Source organism: Elaeis guineensis, chromosome 4, assembly GCF_000442705.2.
Source record: "Elaeis guineensis isolate ETL-2024a chromosome 4, EG11, whole genome shotgun sequence".
NCBI classification, from domain to species: domain Eukaryota; kingdom Viridiplantae; phylum Streptophyta; class Magnoliopsida; order Arecales; family Arecaceae; genus Elaeis; species Elaeis guineensis.
In genome coordinates, this window is record NC_025996.2 from 59,164,721 (window position 1) to 59,184,698 (window position 19,978).

The following is a 19,978-nucleotide window of genomic DNA, read 5'->3' on the forward strand; positions in this document are numbered from 1 at the left end:
TATATATTAGATGTCTGATAAAATAATTTAAATTTTTTTCTAACTGATAATATTGGCCATTTATAGATCAAAACATTCCCCCCTGACTTCCTCCTTATGCTTATTAGAAATTTAATAAAGGACTTCGAGATAATGCATGTAAGCATCGTCGGACTCCACTGAACCCTTAGGCCTCCCTGTCTTTTGCTTCGATCCCGCTTCTCCACCTTCCCGTGCCCTAACCTACTGAGCACCATCCACCGCCCCCTCCTCGTCTTATAAGCGTCAACATCCACGTCCCTCTCCTCCTCCTCTTCATCTTCATCTCCACTGAAGAAGATTGTGAGCTTTTTTTGCCTGGGTCTAGAAAGCTCTGGGAGCCGAAGGAGAAGCCCAATCCCGATCTCTTCCTCTCTTTTCCTCGAAGAAAGGTAAGATGCTTCTCCACTTCTTCTTGATATCCTTATGCTCTAATTTTCTGATTACATGCATGGATTGGAGTATGACCTATAGAGTTTGACGGTTGGATTGGTGACCGACGATCATGGTGTTGGTTTTGTTAAAAGATCTATGAGTTCTAGACCACAATATGATGGTTTGTTCAGGTCTAAGAGGAGCTTCTGAGCTCTAGAGTGGGGGATTCCATTTGTTTTTAGGATTTATGGTTGGAGCTCCATGGACATCCAAAATCTCGAAGACGCCTCCACTGGCCCTCCCCCCTCCCCTCGATTCCACAAACCCCTACTCGTCCTCAATAACTCCAACACTGTAGACACTAGTCCTTTCCCATGCCTTCAAGATGCTATGGACTGGGTTGGGATTAGAGTTTATGGCTCGTGGTTATAAGTTTTAGAGAATTTTTTTGAGAGTTTTGAGAGGATTTGTTAGGGATTTGGTTGGATTGTGCACTCTAGAGCGGCCTCGATGTGTTGAATTTTTGGTTAAGGCTAGGTTTGTAGTAAGAGAGAGTTAAGACATCATATTATGAGCAGAGGTTGGAAAAGAGGCCTCTTCGGTCGAGGATTTGCTAATGCCCTTGATTCGATTTTCTTTTTGGAGTTTCTTTGCATTTCTCCTTCATTCTTGACAAAAGAATATCTCTAGGTGTTTTAGAGCTTCTGCATGTTGAAAAATCTAAGAGTTTTTTGGATTTTTTGTTTTAACATTGGTTAAGGTGAACATATTTGATATTTCAAATTGTCCATCATGTTCGAAAATGGTGGAAGGAAAGAAAGCGAGCAAGGTGCCGGAGGGTGCCATCGTCATTCCCACCACCCATCACGATGCTCCATCGCTGATCCAAAATAACCCATTGATGGGTGCTAATAACATGCCACTGGGACGACGGGCTTGCTTTGGGAACGAAGTTGGCATCCTAGGAAAAGCACCCTTAATGCTACTTACTCCTCCATCACGTGTCCAGCAGCCATTAACAACCATCAACTCCCCTCATAAGACTCAACATAAAATACCAATATCTGCTGCAGTCCCTAAAATAAGAAAGTTTGTCCGGATCCCTTGTCCGATCACAGATGGAAGATGGCTCGAAGCCAAACCTCGAAAAAGGCAATTATTACATAAAGTCAAAAATAATAATAGCAAATAAGTTCATAAACTACAATTGCTGCACTTATGAAGCTTCTGCAAAATATGGAACTTGCAACCAAGAAATACTTTAAGTCTAAATTCCGCTACTTGTGCTTTGCTAAGCACTGCAGCTTACCTATTTTTTCGAGTAATATATCTACTTCTAGTTGTTTCGATCAAAAAAATTTTGACATGTTGAGATCTTGTTTTAAATCATGTTTTGACGATTCATATATTTTTGTTAACTATTTTTATCGACTACTGTTATAGTATGAGTTTATTTTATGAAAGCCAAACAAAAAATTTGGTCTAATTATCGGTGAAGTTGTTCTACGCTTAAATAGTTTTACTCATCAGACTAGCATAGTATTTGAATAAATGGTCCATAAGAGGAGGGAGGAGAGAGAGAGACACGTACTTTGCTATAGATCCTAGAGCGGCATCTGGCGGAAGTGATTCGGAGTTTGACATCTGGCGGAGGTGATCCGTAGTCCAGTGCGAGGGGATGGGGGAAGAGAAGGGACGGAGGGTTTTGGGACAGAAGAGGTTTGGGGAAGGATCCAGGTTTAGAGGCAAAGAAGAGGTCGGTCCGAAACTCTCGTCGGATCGAAAAGATCTAGGCCGAGATTTGGTGGTCAGGTTCAAATCTAATTTGAAGGCTTAAATAAAAAAAAAAATTCTTTGTGCACTGCGGGTGGTGTAGAAAATCCGATGTGGAGCGCACTGCCTTGTCCGATTGGTTCGCATAGTTACTACTTTTCAGTGCATATTTAATGTTTGCAGATCGATTTTTTCGTTTAAAAATTTGGTATGACGAAAATATTCCTATTTTTTTAAAAAAATTATGACATCTGTGGCATATTATGATCTAAGATGTCATAATATGGTCTAGGATATCATAATATAGAAGAAATATTTTTGTCCAACCATTTTTCAATACGCATTTAACGTTTGTAGCTTTACTTTTTTTGTTTGAAAATTTTGAATGACGAAAATGCTCTTGTTTTTTGAAAAAAATTATGACATCCTGTACATATTATGACATTCTGCATTATATTATGACATCCCGTGGATAAAAATTATAACTTTCTAGATGCAGGATATCATAATATGAACATAGGATGTCATAATTTTTTTAAAGAATATGAGCATTTTCATGATACAAAATTTTTAAACGAAAAAGCCGACGTGCAGACATTAAATACCTGAAAAAGTGGTGACTATGCGGACCAATTGGATAAAGCGGTGCACTCCACGTCGGATTTTCTTCATTGCCTGCAGTGCACAAAGAATTTTCCTTTTATTTAAGCCTTCGTATTGGATTTGAACCTAACCACCAAATCTCGGTCTAGATCTTTTTGATCCGATGAGAGTTTCGGATCCGCCTCTTCTTTGCCTCTAAATCTGGATCCTTCTCCAAACCTCTTCTATCCCAAAATCCTCCGTCTCTTCTCTTTCCCCGTCCTCTCGTGCTGGACTATGGATAACCTCCGTCAGACACAGCTTTGGGATCCGCAGCAAAGTATGCGTCTGTCTCTCTCTCTCCCTCCTCTTGTGGACTATTTTGTTTTTGAATACTATGTTAGTTTGATGAGTAAAACCATTTGAGTGTAGAACAACTTCACCGATAATTGGATCAAGTTTTTTATTTGACTTTTATGAAATAAACTCGTACCATGACAGTAGTCGATAAAAGTAGTTAACAAAAATATGTGAACCGTTAAAGTATGATTTAAAATAAGATCTCAATATGTCAAAATTTTTTTGATCGAAACAACTAGAAGTAGATATATTACTCGAAAAAGTAGATAAGTTGCAGTGCTTAGCAAAGCACAAGTAGCGGAATTTAGACTTAGAGTATTTCTTGGTCGCAAGTTTCATATTTTGCAGAAGTTTCGTAGGTGTAGCAATTGTGGTTTGTGAACTTATTTGCTATTATTATTTTTGGCTTTATGTAATAATTGTGGTATGCAAGGATAGCTATGTGAATAAGGTTTGAGTGAATGCTGCTTTGAGCTAGGAATGCTGTTGGTGGAAGAATCGTGTGCCTTTTTTGATGTGCAGTCAGGATGATTTCTTGATGTGAATGAAGAGTTTGTGTGCTCATGTGATTGAGACTCTGGAAATTGGTTGGTATGGAATTTGTGGCATTGTTTACTGTGGAGTAATATTGTTCAAAACTTCAGTGATTTGCTGCTTTACATTTTGTTGAAGTTTACTTTGAACTTTTTATGTCGCGGATGAAATTAGCAGGTCATGGGCTAGTCCTAGATTGCCTTGACAAACTGTTAAAGTAGCTAACAAGGTTCTAGGAATGCTTTTGTGGATATTGATAAATACAAAAGTAGTAATGGCTGTTATCTGCCACCAGTCCAGCATTTTTTTTTTTTTGGGTCCTCCTAAATAATATAGACACTGTTACAGCCATCATTATTAGCCATTATGGTGGAATGTAACAGTAACATCAGGTAAAATATATTTACAGAACTATCAGTTGGATCATAGTTTATTCTCAAAATAGTGAACATATCAAAAAATGGTTTCCTTATTGTCATATGACTCCATCATTTTAGAATGGGGCTATTAGCTAAGTGCTTGCATATCTATCTGTAATATAATGGGGTCTGTTGAAACAGTTCTAGTTGATGTGATTTAAACCATAACATCTGGCAGGTCCAAGCTGCAAGCCATAGAAAACAAGCCCTGATAGCATACGAGGCCTCAAAAACCAAGTTTATGAAGAATGTCCTGCCCTAGTTTCCCTTGGGTGGCAAATTCTGCTATGAAATGATAGTGATATTATTGAATTATTGAGGCACTCCACATTCGACTTTAGACTACTAACTTGCTCATTTTATCCTATGTAAGATGAGATGTAGGATGAACATACTTGCTACCCCACTTTCCATCTATTTTTTCCTTTAATAAATTTCTAGAATGCATGGACATCAGTAACATAACATGCATCCAAACTGTGAATGACAGTCATAAAGATTACAATGGTAGGAACCAATACAAATATCTATCCAGGAATAATTAAAGGAATTGGAACAGATTTTGATATAAATCAAGGATTAAATTATTAGTGCATATTTTTTTTTGCCCCTTTTTGGGGAAATGGAAGGCCTATGGGCCTCAAAAAAAGAAAAAAGGGGGAAAGTACATCCAAGAGTGTTAGCATTTACAAGCCAGGACAGGGCATCGAGGATAAGAGAGTGATGAGCGAATGCCATTTCTGGTTCTTGAAACAAGCTAGTCGGCTGGAGGGTTGGTCTTATGGTATCTACGATTGGCATGAAAGTAAAGAAGGGATTACTTAAAGACATGAATATCTTGAAGCAGAGGACTACTATCATTGGATGAGGGGGATGTGCTGTTGATCCAATGACTGACAGTCGAAGAATCACCCTCCAATCAGATTTTAGAGAGTTTCAACTTACAAATGGCTGTAGTCAGACCTCCCAAGCAGCCACTAATTCAACTTCAGGAATAGAACAAGATTGAAAAGTACAGGCCCCAGCAAATGATGCATATCCAAACTCATCTCTGATGACGAAGCCTGCTTCTGCAACATGTCCTCAAACTCGACTATCAAAATTAACCTTAGCTAATCCATAGAAAGGCAATGCCCAACAGACAGACTAGTAAATCTGGGAGGCAGTGGGCATGCCAGCAGTACCACCATGCCATGTAGAGGAGGTTTGTTCAGTCTTGGATATAGACTTCATGAATTCGGAGGCATGTTTGGCTGAAGCCTAGATCTGATGTGCGGTTGAAGCTGATGAGTAGAAGACATGTTGATACCTTGCATTCCATGTTAACCAACCAACATAATGGAGCAGAGTCTCAGTGCTATCTTTGGTCTGATTGGTAGCCCAATAGTCCAAAAGGGCCGTGACATTAGGGGGAATAGAAGAAATAACCAGCTATAAAAGGGCCAATGTCTAGATATCTTCTGCCAAAGAGCATTGAACTAGAATGTGTTCCTCTTGGTCGGGACATAACTTTTAAAATGACCTAGAACAAAAAAAGAAGCAAATATTCTGAAATCAAATAAATGCAAAAGATTGTTACATGCACACATGTGTGCTCATGTATTTAAATTTTGTAAAAAGAAAAAGAAAATTTGGTAATGGAGCTCTCCACAATCTACATAAGGTTTGCTAATTATGTATGTTAAGGAGAATTTATTATGGTGTAAGTTGAGCATGACAAAAATTTGATCTATGGTAAAACTAGCAAGGATAACTGAGAAATGAATATATTAGAAGAGCTACATGGGTTGCAGAAATTAGGGATAAAGTGATGGAAAATCTGAGATGGTTGTACAATGAAGATCTGAGAGGACTTTAGTAAGGATATGCACTTTAATTTGTATTGAAGGTTATACAAAAAGGAGGGAAGACCCAAGGTAACATGGGTGAAAGGTGTAAGGAGAGACATGGGAAGCTTGGAATAACATCAAAGATAGCCCAAAAATGGTAATAGTTTTGCGAACGAGGATGCCTAAAGCTGACTCTAAGAATAGTTGGAAATAGGATGGATGGTTATGGTAAAGTAATTTAATACAAAATGAAGCGATTTTTTTTTTGGGGGTAAAATACAATCATAAACAAAAACAATTTTATGGCAAAGAAAATAATAGTACAAAGAAGTAGGAATTTTGTATCATTTATGACTAAATGGTTTTATTTGTTAGCATGTGACTCTAATTAGCTTAAGCCAATTTCATATAATACATTTTTTTAAAGAAATTCATCTAATACAAATTTTGATAGGTACTAACTCATTTCAATTTCTTGTTTTTGTTCATTAAAATTTTATATGATACATTTTGTTTAAATGAAGTTGTGCCCTGAAATAAATGGGGTTTCTCATTGAAGAAATGGGAAAGCAGAAAGGACAAAATACAAAAAAAGGTTAAGGTTTCAAACACAAGTGCGAAGCATTTTGCTGACTACAATCAACACACAAACATTGATGTTGCAGTTTTGAGGATGGCTTATTGGTAACTGATACATGCTCATTTGTTACACAGAACTTGGTTGCGAAATTCCAAAAGATGCATGTTCAATTGATTTTATGTAATCATGGGTCTTATTTTGGTAATTGGAAATTCAACTTTCCACATGTTTGCCTGGACATGTTTTAGTATTAACATAAGAATATGCAGTATGGTTTGGATGGTAGGCTTCCTGCTAATCTTTTTCTTAATGCTGCTCACTGTTCTTGTTTACCTGGCTTTCTCTTTTCAAATGTGGAAGCATATGAGTGGCTCCGCAGGAAGCATGCTTTAGGGACATGAGTGTGAATAGGGTTTAATTTGGTTGAGAATTAATGCAGCCAAACTGGATATGTTGGATAAGTTGCTTAAGATAATTTTGCCCCCTTATCTCTTCTCCTTCCAAATAAGATAAAATCTTGTCCTGGATATAGTTAATGTTCTGAACGCGAACAGAGCTGTAAGAAAGACTTTGCACTATCCTGCATCTTTCCTTTTCATTTTTGCATGCAGAATATCTGGACTCATTCTCACATGTGCTTGCTTTTCTCCAGTTAGATGCTTTACAATCATCAAGGCTTTTAAACAAAATATGCTCAAGTAGAGAAATGATGCTTCCTGAACCCTCTTGCTGGCATATGCTTTTCCTTTTTTATTCAACACTGAGGACTAGGGGCACTTGTAAAGCATGGCAAATTTTATCTAATCTCCTTAGGTCTGTTTGGTTGCTAGAAGAACTGCCCGGGTAACTTGTTCTCCTTGGAAAATTGAGGTTTTCATTTGTTCGTTGCAACAGAAACTGGAAAATTGAGGTTTTCATTTGTTCAGCAACAGAAACTGGAACAATTTGGATAAATTATTTCAAAATCTTTGAAAAGCCTTTTGATTTCCCTGGAAATATCCCTTTTTTCCCTTTTCCTTTTACACAAACTTCTTTACAACTAAAAACACTTTTAAAGCACTAGAATATTATGTCAAAGTCATGTCACCATTGCTATTTTTTTTATGAGCAGGTTGAGCTGGATCATGAGCTATAGCTGCTGGTATCTTGCTAATTGGGAAAGGCTAGTAGAAGCTTTTTTTCTGATGTCAGTGGCTTAACCGGAACGAATTGTTGGACGAACATATTGAAAAATGCTTGCTTTTGCATCTACACGCTCATATTTCTTTTTGGGAGACTCACTGAGGAAATTGTCAGTATCCAGGATCGTTGGATTCCACAAAACTGCTTGGTTCAGAACTAGATCTGATAGTGAAAGTGGTTCACTTACCCTTTCAAATCTTGGGTTTAAATGTGAGGTTGATTCCAGGAAGAAAGAAAATTTTGTTGATCTTGGCAGTTCGAAGTCAGTGACAAAAGTTTCTTCAGGTAAAGTTAAAGCAGTTAGGAACGGCTTGTCTAAGGCAGGGAGAACAAAAAATACACCAAAAATAGATGAAGCCCTCTTTTCTGCCAAGACATTTGGTGAGCTGGGACTGTCACCACTGCTGATTGATCGGTTAGAGAAGGAATGTCTGACTGTTCCAACTGATGTGCAGTCTGCTGCTATTCCTACCATTTTACAGAAACATGATGTTGTTATTCAGTCGTATACTGGATCTGGAAAGACGCTTGCTTACCTTCTCCCCATACTCTCTGAAGTAGGCCCATTGAAGAAGCCTGTGGATGGAAACCTTTCTGACCTGAAGCCAGGCATAGAAGCAGTCATCGTTGCTCCTTCAAGGGAGCTAGGAATGCAGATAGTAAGAGAGGTGGAGAAACTGTTGGGTCCTGCAGATAAGAAGCTTGTTCAGCAACTTGTGGGGGGTGCAAACCGTTCAAGACAAGAAGAAGCTCTGAAGAAGAATAAGCCAGCCATTATTGTTGGGACACCAGGGCGTATTGCAGAGATCTCAGCATCTGGGAAGCTTCGTACACATGGATGTCGTTTCCTTGTACTTGATGAAGTTGACCAACTTTTATCATTCAATTACCGGGAGGATATGCACAGAATACTGGAGCATGTTGGAAGGAGGTCTGGTGCTAAAACGAGTGATATACTAGGCCCACTTGCCAGGCGGTCTGAACGTCAGACGATCCTGGTGTCAGCAACAGTACCATTTTCAGTTATACGAGCAGCCAGGAGCTGGGACGAGATCCTCTTCTTGTCAGGGCTAAGAGTGTAGTACCTCTTGATTCAGTTTCTGTTCCACAACCTACCTCTTTTGCATCCAATTCTGATGCTATCTCGAGCTCAGGCTCAACAACTCAAGGAGTAGCTGATAGCTTACCACCGGCCTTAGAACATTACTACTGTGTTTCCAAGGTTCAACACAAAGTTGACACATTAAGAAGATGTGTTCATGCCTTAGATGCAAAGATGGTGATTGTTTTTATGAACCACACCAAGCCTCTAAAGGATGTTGTCTTTAAGCTTGAGGCTCGTGGGATGAAGGCTGCTGAGCTGCATGGTGATCTCGGCAAACTTGCAAGATCAACAACTCTAAAGAAATTCAAGGATGGTGAACTGAGAGTTTTGGTAACAAATGAGTTGTCTGCGAGGGGACTTGATGTACCTGAATGCGATCTTGTGGTGAATTTGGATCTTCCAACAGACTCAGTTCACTATGCCCATCGAGCAGGTCGAACTGGCCGACTTGGTCGAAAGGGAAGTGTGGTCACAATATGTGAAGAGCCTGAGGTTTTTGTTGTGAAAAAGTTGCGGAGGCAGCTTGGTGTAGACATCCAGCAGTGTGAATTTACAGAGGGTAAGCTTAATATATGCAAAGAAGAAGAAGTGGAGAAGATAGCAGAGGCAATGAGGTAATTATTCTCAGTTTTACTTTATTCTGGAATTATTTGCTATATGAATTGTTTATAAACATTGTTGTTGGAATCAGAGAAATTTTATGCTGTTATGCTGCTTTGTAATTTTGCTAGCAATGGTTTCCTTTGTGCTGTTTAATGGCTGTTGCAATGCCATCCATGAGCCCTGCATTATAAAAATGGTTTAATGATATAATGGGGTTATGAAGCCAAACTGTTAATCAGCTGATATGAGATAAGCTACCTGGTAACGATTTCCCTTGCTAAGAGTTGCTTAGCTAATTTTGAATTGTAGTGCACACCATTGTAAAGAGCATGCAGCTATAGATGGAAATTATTAATGTGTAAATCAGACCTATCTGCTCCAATGAGAATTCATGGTTGGTTTCTGATCTTAACCATTCTTTTAGAAGATACAACTCTCTGCAGGTTGTTAGGGAGACATAAACAGCTGCGTATAAGACAACAAAGTCTGGTGATGCTGTTTTCCTATGCCAGCAACACTTGGTTGGATAAGCGAGCAGAACATATATCATTCTGAAATTGTTTAGGGATTTTCTTCTTGAGATCATAATGCTTTTGTTAATAGCTATATAATTAGGTAAATCAGGTTTTTTTAAGTTATTTCTATCATTCTCAAGCCTCTACTGACTTTGCCAAATGGATTAGAATGTTCTATTGTATTAGATTAGTTATGTGAGATGAAAACATTATTTTAATTCATTAATCATGTAATTTTAATATCGAAATCCTTATTGTGATCAATCTAATGGTTCATATTTGTTTATATACTAATATATGGTTCAGATTATAGATTGAAAGTTATTCTATGGGCAATCAATGGAACAGCTCTCAAAACTAAAAGAAAAATTAATCTCTAGATTTATCTATGAAAGTCTTAAGTATTTGATCATAGCTTATTCCTGCCTACCAAGAATGTGGCATAGAACCAAATAACTGGCTATTGTTTACATTAGCAAAGAAACTGTCGAATCCAATGGCTATAATTCTTTTTATCTATTTCAAGGGTCAAGAATAAATCTAACTTTATGAATATTCATGGGTTTATCAAATCCAACAACAATGGACTTGTTCACGGTAAATATAATGGATGAGATTAGTTAAAACCCCAAACTCATAAGAACTATCAAACCCAACATTAGTAAATTTATGCATGTATGATCTAAGGGATGAGAATTGTTCTAGCTTTAAAGCCCTTCTATCAAATCCAATGGCGATAGATTGATTATGCATGTCTAATCCAATGTTTGAGATTAACTAGTCTTATAGATATTGAAAGCTATTAGATCCAATGGTAACAACCCTGCTTAAATCAGATCTAAGGGCTAGAATTGATCGATGTCTTATAATGTTAAAAAAATGTCTTGCAAATCAAATGGCTTAGTTTCCATAATGTTAAATTGAGCAGATTATATTACACCTAATGTCATAAAGAATATGAATCCTTCTAGCCATTCCAGACACGTGGGAATTGTTTCTTTTAATTTTGAGAATATGGTTCTCTCATCTAAAACAATTTGACTTGGAGAATCTTTATTTAATCTCTAATGTAAAATCTAGTAGCTTATAATATATTTGTGTAGAATTTGATGCAAGGTTCACAATGCTGGAACTAGATCCCATGCTGATCTGCAGGTGGTATGGTTCAGTACGCCCCCGTACTATTCCGTATCAGGCCCGAATTGAGACAACAAAGAACGTGGGGGAGAGGGAGAATCAGAGAGAAGAAAAGAGAGAGGGAGGGAGGGAAGGAGAGAGAGATGGCGGAGACGCCGGTGGTGGCCGCCAAAGGATCGTAGAGGCCCTTGGATGATCTGATGAATGGAAAAGTCCAAACCAAGAAAGAGAGAGAGGGGGGTGGGGAGGTCGGCGGTGGCCATCGGAGGGCTATGGAGGCCCTTGGTGATCAAAGGAGCGAGGAAGTCCGAACTAAGAGAGGAAAGTAGAGAGAGAGGGAGAAAGAGGGAGAGGGAGGGAGGAAGGAGAGAGCGGGGAGGTCGGTGGTTGCCATCGGAGGGCTGCGGAGGCTCGAATTGGCCTTCCCACCTTCTGATGATGCCCCTGTTTTGATCGTGATTTTAATTTTTTTTTTCCGACTTGTAGTTAAGTAAGTTGGCAACAGATTTGCCAACTTCATTATTTGTTGGCAAAATAAAAAAGTTTAATTGAAGTTGACAATGGCATGTGCCCAAAAAAATATGAAACAAGGGCTTTCGCTCCTGTCTCTCTTTCTCTCCCCTCTTCTTCCCCTCATTGTCTATGTCTCTCTTCTCTTCCTTCTCCCTCCCCCCTCCTCGTCGGCCCTCCTATGGGCATAGTGGCCCTCCGGTGGCTTTTGGAGGATCTCTCTTCCTCTCCCTATCCTTCCCCACCTCTCTCTTTCTCTTTCCTTCTCCCCCCTATTGGTGTTCAAAATTTCATGTTAGAACTGTATCGGTAGGTCGCCTTGCACCACCTAGTTCGTGGCAGTTTGGTGAACCCTATTCTGATGGCTTGAAAACATCTCTAATAGTTTCCAGCAGTTTTGTGGTGGCCTTACTATAAATATGTAATCCAATATAAAAAGAAAGATATATGGAGAAGACTCAAAACTCTTGAAATGAGACTCTATTGATGAGGAAAAATACTATTCCATTTCACTTTTTTCTTTCTTTTTGATGTCTATCCAATTTTTTTGTTTTCTCCTAAAGATTTCTTTCCTTTCTATCAAAGATCGCACACAAAAGGGATCTATACTAATGAAGTTTCATAAACAATGAAGCACTGCTTCAGTTTGTAGATAGACTCTTAGTATGATTTTGATGAAAAACTCCATTCTCATTGAGATTTTCCTCTGTAGGAGCACTCCATAGTGAAGCATTGCTTCAATAATTAGGGAGATTTCACTCTCATTCTAAAAGAATTTTCATCTTAATGGAAATTTCTTATACAGAAGCACTTTACTATTAATGATGTACTATAATTGGCTGAGCCTCTAGTCCAATTTAATATTGGAGCACCGCTCCGTTGATGAAGCATGGCTTCAAGTTTCATGGGATTTTAGTCTCATTCCAAAGATATTCCATTCTCATGGAAATTTCTTATATAGGAGCATCAAATAATTAGGGAGATTTCACTCTCATTCTAATAGAATGTTCATCTTAATGGAAATTTCTTATATGGAAGCACTTTGCTATAAATGAAGTACTACTGTTTTCTGAGACTCTAGTCTAATTTAATATTGGAGCACTGCTCTGTTGATGAAGCATGGCTTCAAGTTTTATGAGATTTTAGTCTCATTCCAAAGATATTAATTCCATTCTCATGGAAATTTCTTATATAGGAGCATCACTCTATGTATGAAACACAACTTAAAATTTTAATGAGATTTTGCTGTCAATTTTAATGAGTTTCTTAATTTCATGTAAGAAATTCTTCTATAAAAAGAATTTTCTTATACACAAGCATAGCTCTATTGAATGGAGTGTTTTTTTTAATTTGCTTCATAAAACGTTGTTTCATATCTTCATGGGATTCTTATTCAAAATTTTAAGGAGAATCCTATTTTATATTGGAGTATCTACATAACTCCAATTGAAAATAAAATTATCACTTAAATTCTATTGTGAAATATTATTTTTGTTTATTTATTAAGAAAAATCATTCCAAGAATTTTTGAAACTTGAATTCAATAAGGTCTAGGAAATTGTATGTAAGAATAAAGCATTCAAAATTTATGTAATTTGAATTCATATATTTGTTAGAATACGTATGAGGATTATCCTAAAAATTTGTATTGGACAATCCCTTTTGGAGTTCTGTAATTATAATTCAGATCCTACATGGACTGAAATTCCCTTCACCATAAAAATTGTATGAGGTTGATAAGATGAAATGACTGAATAAATTTAGCATTTAAACTTGCATATTATATAAGTGTAAATGTTGATAAACCTTTATGTTCACCTACATATTTTCAAACTTGAAATTTGAGAGATTAAAACTTTATTTAAGTATGAGGGATATGATTCCTTGAATACAAAGTTGTATTCTTTGATATTAACATTGACCTTGTGAATTACAGGCACTTCATTTAATGAAATGATGCCATAGGACTTCAGACCAATAAATAGATTATTTTATTATAATTTTGCAGCCAATGTAGTCTTTCTTTTGAGAGTTTGTTACAAGCTTAGAAACAATTATTGGTGGAAAAGTGGAGCTTTCAGTTTGAATCATCAAAGACAGTGTGCATATTAGTTAGTTTTAAGAAGTTGCCTTCTGTTGATAGCTGGAAGGGTTGCTTTGATGTATCTTATCGCTTAGATTCCGTGTCATGGATTTCAAAATGCTGTTAACTGTAGAGAAATTTTCGAACAGCTTCTATCAAGGGCAAATCAAAGGATGAAAGTTAATTTCAATGTAATATGAGATGATTTGCTCTATGGGACAAAAAGAGGGAGTGGTGCTGTTGTCCTGGGTGCTTCTGCTTGTTCTGATAAATGAGAATGATTGATTTGTTGGGAATGTGAGCAGATTATTTCTCCACCCATCCTCCGGCTATATTCATGAGGGAGACTTTCTTCTATAGGAGGATTACTCAAACCTGCATCTGACTATTTTATCCACTTTTCCTGGTTGAACCGGAACATACAGCTAATCAGAATACTCCAAATGGTTGATGGAACCAGGAAAATATAGATTTTAACCACTGAAGTGTAGGATTACTGCAGGGACTGATTACTTCCAGGAAGTCGGTAACATCTGAAACAGCTTCCATTGATTGCTACAGGGTCCAGAATAGGGGAGTACGAGAGCTTAATATAATTATAAAAGCACGAAGTCTGGCCCTTTTTTTTTATTTTTTGCATGAAATATTGGGCATGCTGGACTTTCACATATTGATACCAGGAAAACCTTAGTATTGCTCTCGAAAGATTGGTGTTTATTGTTTATTTATGGAGCTGTTGAAGGGTTACAGGAACTGCATGAATGGTTCAGAGCCAAATGTGATACTGCTGGGGAAAAAAATTCATCTTCTTCAAACATTAGAATATGAAAATAAGTGCAGGATCCTTGACTTATGTAAGCTGTTCCGTTGTCGGTAATTAGCCCAATGGGTGTGGAAGGGGACTTCAACTTTTTGATCTTATAATTCTACCAAAAAAAAAAAAAACTTTTTGAACTTATAAACAGGGTAAAAATATGTTGTTTCCTGGAAATTTTACAGCACTTTCATATTCCACTGTAATAGACCAAGGGAACATGGGTTCAGATCGACGAACAAAAATAGTGAGAGAGAGCTGCGGTATAAGCTGAATAACCTTTGTCTCTATCAGGCAAACTATGAGCTAGCCGACAGCCTTGCTATGCCAGACTGCATAAATATACTGATGTGACATATGCAACTGATTCGAAATATTTTCAGAGACATGCAATTGAACAACAGAATACCACAGTAATCCATCTGTTGCACTAACATTTGATGACTTGCATCTCATTTTTCTGGTAATAAATCAAGCTTTTTATTTTCATGGCAGTACTTATCCGAGGCTTTACATTCGGGGTTAGCCTTGTGTGGACATGAAAATGTCTACCAGGTAGGTTTCTTGGTGATTATTTACATAGTGGGTTCCAATATGCCAGTCTATATGAGATGAGGAAGTTGAGACAGGAAAACAGAGGTGAGACTTCCTCAGCTTACGAGTTTCTAAACCTCTTTCCAATAGGCTATTAAGAAGAACTATCTGCACATATTAGCATGTGCACCTAATTCAGAATGTTATCGAGGCAACGACCAACAACCGCTTTAATATAAATATGAGGCAATGAAAAATAGATGAGAGATTGCAGTTGTTGAGATGAAAAGATGAACTAGTTTAAATAAGAGTTGCATTCGAATTGAGAAAGATGAGAGCGAAGAAGTAGATTTTTATAATTCAGATTTTTTGGTCGGGTTGGATGAGGTTTGGGTTGGGCTGGATTGGGTCTTTTTTTTTGTTGACCCAATTTAGACTTCTATGGTATGCAGGTTGATTCTGATTTGGTTGGGTTCAACATACAGGAACCAAACCTGTCCTGAAATTTAAATCAGGTCCAAATTTTGAACCCGACCTACCCGCAGGTCTGATTGGATCGGGACCAGGTAGGGTCACAGGCCAACCCGACCATTAGGCAGATAATCCTATCTCAGAATCAGATCTAATCACAAGAACATTGCCGTCTTGCCAGCTTTGAGCCTTACGTCCCTTGTTTTGCCTAGCAATTCTGTCCACCCTCTATTAGCATATAGCATATCCTCCATCAGCGTCTTCAATTAGGATTCGTTCAGCTACTTGATGATGTCTTGTGGCTAGCAAACAAGTGGATGCTTTCCATCAGCGTCTTCAATTAGGACTCGTTCAACTACTTGATGATGTCTTGTGGCTGGAAAACAAGTGGATGCTTTGTGCAGATCAGCTTTTGTGGAGCATTGAATTGAAAATGCCCCTTCATTTACCACCACCTAATGCCTTCCGTAATTTAGCCTGTTGTTGCTCAATGCCTGAGGCATGCATGATGAACCTACGTGTCCGAAGTCCAATGAGATGTAAACAGGAGAGGCTTTATGTCCATCCTCAGGCATGACGTTGAGCCCTCAGATTTGATTTAAAAGTCCGTTCTGTTATGGATAAAAAATTTATTTAAAAAAATAATATTTTTTTAAATAAATATTTTTCAGATACAATTTAGACAGAAAATAATTTATCTATATTCTTTTATGCATGAAAAAATACTTAAAAATCTATTATCCATGTTCTTTTGTATTACTATTTTTCTGGATAAGTTGCTATGATCTATCTATATTTCTCATAATACCTTTTATTATATAAATATTATTATATATTATATTATATTATATTATTAATATATTAATATATTATATTAGTATAATATAATATATTATATAATAATATTATACATAATAATATAGTATAATATATTATATTAATATATATTATTATATATAAAATATATTATATTATTATTATAGTATTTTATAAATATATATAAAATATAGTATATTGTTATATTATTATATTATAATATATTAATATATAATATAATATAATATATTATATTACATTATATTAATATACATAATATAAGAATATATTATATTATTATAATATATTATATAACTATTATATTTTATTATTATATATTATATCATTATAATATATTGTCATATATTATAATAGTATATTATATTGTTATATTATTATTTATAATATTGTAGTATAAAATATTAATATATTATATTATTTTATTGTTATACATTATTATAATATAATATATATTATATTATATAATATTATTATATATAATAATATATAATAATATAATAATATATAATATATTATAGTATATTATAATATATTATACTCTTTTATTATATTATTATAGTATTATATAAATATGTAATATAATATATTTTATTATTATATATTATTTTATTTTATTATAACATATTATATTATATTTTTATATTACTATATTATAACATAAAATATTAATATATTATATTATTTTATTGTTATACATTATTGTAATATATTATAATATTATATTATATTATATTAATATTTTATGTTAATATAGTATAATATATTATATTATTATATAGTTAAGGATATATTATGAATGAATTAAATGGATTACTTTTTCGATTGATAGAAAAATGATTTAACCACCTTTTAGGTAGGTAAGATTTTTTCATATTTTATGAATGAATGCTGTCTATGAAAAAGTAATTTAAATATCTTGAAAATCGTAAAAATATAGATAAATTGATCAATAAAATAATTAATTAATTATTTTATAATATTTATTCATAAAAGAATGGATCAAGGATGGTGAAGTTAGTGCCAAAGTGCTGAGAGTCTGCCGTCTATGGCTTGCAGATTTGGAGTACGTGTTTTTATGTAAATTTGATTGGCCCTGGCCTACCATCTTTGCTATTTTTCTTACTGGTGAGAGAATCTACCATTGTTACCTCGGAAGTTTTCGAAGTGGCTGGGCTCGGCTGGAAGTAAGCTAACTACTGTTACTGTAGTGTCAAAGCTTAGAAGCTGGGGGCCCAGATTCAGCTCTGCTTTTGGACTGTATCTCTGGTACGAGGATCTCTCTCTCTCGCACGCGCGCGCACACTCGCTCACTCATTCCAAGGTAGCTCAGTGTCAGAATTGAGGAGTTAGTAACGACGAGGAAATCTTAGACATTATTCTAAACGCGAATGGAATGAAGCATGCTTAAAAATTTTATTTCCGCTGACCAAAGATGAGACTCAAACTCATGCCCATAATGAACCTCTACACTAATCTGCTAGCCTCGTGATATTTTTGGTTTTTTTTTTTTTAATGTGTATTTTTTTCGACATAGCAAAGCAACCTTTTGAGAAAGAACCAATTTGGTCTGCCTGCCCTAAAAAATTTCTTACCCAAACTTTTGCAGTTTATCAAAAATTTGGCTTTAGCTCACCATTGTTCACAAGCTTCTTGCTTCAGCAATTTTTTGTTTCCTGTTTATAAAAAATCACAAAACCAGCTTATACCTCAAATGGGATATTTGTAATTAAAACACTGGTCCTACAAGAGAAAGCTGCCCGGCAGTTTTGGTGGGCCTAAAAATATTTTGGGCCATCTTAACTGCATGAACCAGTTGATAAGGCTGATGCCAGACCTGAAAAATCATTCAGATGAGTGAAGTGATAACTTATCATCTTTGTTTTCTGACTTGGTCTGATATATCCTCTAACATTGTAAATAGGAATATATGAAATATTTTAGTTTTGTACTTGTTTGAAGAAGAAATTATCTGATATCGTGTTTTTTTTTTCTAAGTTGAGTAGATGTTTTTTGTAAAAAATGAATATAACAATTCATATTTTCAATAAAAAGAGAATTCGCTGGTTCAAAATTACTCATGCTTAAGTCGGCACCTTAAAGATGATTTATAGTTTAGCATATTAGGAATTGTATTAAACACCGACATTTAACACCCTTGCACTGTAGCAAAACTTATGGAAAATTAGTTAATAAATTTAAGATGGCAGATGATGGTGTCTGTGATGATTCAAGGTCATTCCATGGCGTAGGGTCATACCTTCTTTGTTGTTTAATTCTTAACCACTACTTTTTACTCAGCATTGTAAATGCATTCCTAGCTATTAATATCCTCATATATATGGCAATGAATTTTCATAATAAACCATGACAGGGCCATGCCCCCATCACAAGGACCTAATTAAAGTACATTTCTCTCGTGATTACCATTTGACCTTTTTCCTTTTCTCTTGGTAAGGGATTACCATTGGACCTTTTTTGCAAAATGAATGTTGAGTAAGGATCGCTAATTGATTGATTTATGTCTCTTCAGCATAAAAGTGAATTAAGAAAATCACAAATAAAATTTACAACTTTGATAGATTGTTTGCCTAATCGTGACTTGATTTGATTTTATCCAGTCACTGAAAATAGTAAACTTTCAATAAATTGAAGGACATGTTGGATTTTTAATATCTATCTTATGAGTTTACCAATATATATATATATATATATATATATATATATCCATCTTACGAGATGGTTAAGCAATATTATGCTATAATTTGGTTAAGTTAAATATCGATAGACCATGATTTTGCCATTTCAAATTGGATTAGAAGATTTTGGTGGTGCATACAGCTTAACACCTAGCTGATTCAAGGTTGTTCATGGATTGCCAGGTAGACATGCATCATAAACAGAGATTATAATCTCTCTAGATGGTCATCGTCATTTAGACTAAACTTTTCAACTATGGTTAAAAGTTAAAACAGATTCTATTTAAATTTCATTTGTGGAAACAAATGCCTCCAAAACACGAAGTTTTGTTTAATTAAAGTAAAACGTGATAGAATGGTTAACACGATGACTTGAGGTCAATCCAGACCATATGCCCAAAACTTTGGGTTTGAATTGGTGAACCACTCCTAATTTCTAGGCTGTCTATATACAACCTGCAGTCATAAAATAAACACTGGAAATGGATGCTTATATGATCTCAGTTGTTGCATGAGTAAAAATGTCCTTGTAGAATCGTAGACACAAGTTATGTCCCATTGGTCATAATCCTTTTTTTTGGCAACCTGGGGGCATCTTCAAGTTTTAGAGCCTGCGCAATTACAGTGCAGCTAGATGACACTCACTTTCTCTTAAAAAAATATTCTTAAACAGTGCATAAGGGCCTAGCGGAACTGTTTTTGATGAAAAGTTAAAGAATTTTTTAAAATATATATAAAAAAGTTGGCTTTTGTTTCCCAAATCTACGGTCAGGAAAAACAGATGGTGAACAAGGTCCTGCTGTCCTGCAGCTGGCACTAAAAAATTAAACTGGGTGGGCCCTCATGAGACATGATTAAAACCTAAAATTGTCAGTCCCAGGCTGACAGGACAGCCCAAAGCCACTCACAAGACCAACTCATCACCCACCTCCTCTCCTCCCACTTTCTAAGAAGTATATAGCCATGGCTTAATTAATCCTACAACAATACACTGACCTAAGCCACTCCTTGAATGGGAACC

The 19,978-nt window shown here is 35.8% G+C and overlaps 1 protein-coding gene across 1 annotated transcript; it reads left to right on the top strand.

Moving 5' to 3' along the window:
• The first annotated feature begins 239 nt into the window (after window positions 1–239).
• LOC105042791 (DEAD-box ATP-dependent RNA helicase 47A) lies at window positions 240–9,479 on the top strand. The gene is given in 3 exon segments (XM_010920111.4): window positions 240–410; window positions 7,582–8,696; window positions 8,699–9,479. Coding segments are annotated over 2 exon segments (1,671 nt in total). The 5' UTR covers window positions 240–410; window positions 7,582–7,702; the 3' UTR covers window positions 9,376–9,479.
• The last annotated feature ends 10,499 nt before the right edge of the window (window positions 9,480–19,978 follow it).